The sequence below is a fragment of the Galeopterus variegatus genome, unplaced genomic scaffold, assembly GCF_000696425.1.
Source record: "Galeopterus variegatus unplaced genomic scaffold, G_variegatus-3.0.2 Scaffold1271, whole genome shotgun sequence".
Classification (NCBI taxonomy): Eukaryota; Metazoa; Chordata; class Mammalia; order Dermoptera; family Cynocephalidae; genus Galeopterus; species Galeopterus variegatus.
In genome coordinates this window covers 248,271-248,782 of record NW_007727382.1, presented here as the reverse complement: position 1 = coordinate 248,782, position 512 = coordinate 248,271, and the positions used below count along the sequence as shown (strand labels likewise).

Genomic DNA, 512 nt, shown 5'->3' with positions numbered 1-512 from the left:
GCGGGCGGCCTGGCCCCGAGCAAACCTAAGAACAGCCTGGTGAAGCCGCCCTACTCGTACATCGCGCTCATCACCATGGCCATCCTGCAGAGCCCGCAGAAGAAGCTGACCCTGAGCGGCATCTGCGAGTTCATCAGTAACCGCTTCCCCTACTACCGGGAGAAGTTCCCCGCCTGGCAGAACAGCATCCGCCACAACCTCTCGCTCAACGACTGCTTCGTCAAGATCCCCCGCGAGCCGGGCAACCCGGGCAAGGGCAACTACTGGACCCTGGACCCGCAGTCCGAGGACATGTTCGACAACGGCAGCTTCCTGCGGCGCCGGAAACGCTTCAAGCGCCACCAGCAGGAGCATCTGCGCGAGCAGACGGCGCTCATGATGCAGAGCTTTGGCGCTTACAGCCTGGCGGCGGCGGCAGGCGCCGCGGGACCCTACGGCCGCCCCTACGGCCTGCACCCGGCGGCTGCGGCCGGTGCCTACTCGCACCCGGCGGCTGCGGCAGCTGCGGCGGC

General features: G+C 67.6%; 1 protein-coding gene across 1 annotated transcript in view; it reads left to right on the top strand.

The window, feature by feature from the left end:
• FOXD3 (forkhead box D3) overlaps window positions 1-512 on the top strand; it is a gene marked incomplete at its 5' end in the record, with an annotated part of 1,756 nt that continues 1,244 nt past the window's right edge. Inside the window, one exon of the mRNA XM_008575995.1 lies at window positions 1-510. Within this exon, the coding sequence (XP_008574217.1) occupies window positions 1-510 (510 nt within the window). The remainder of the gene's footprint in view (window positions 511-512) is intronic.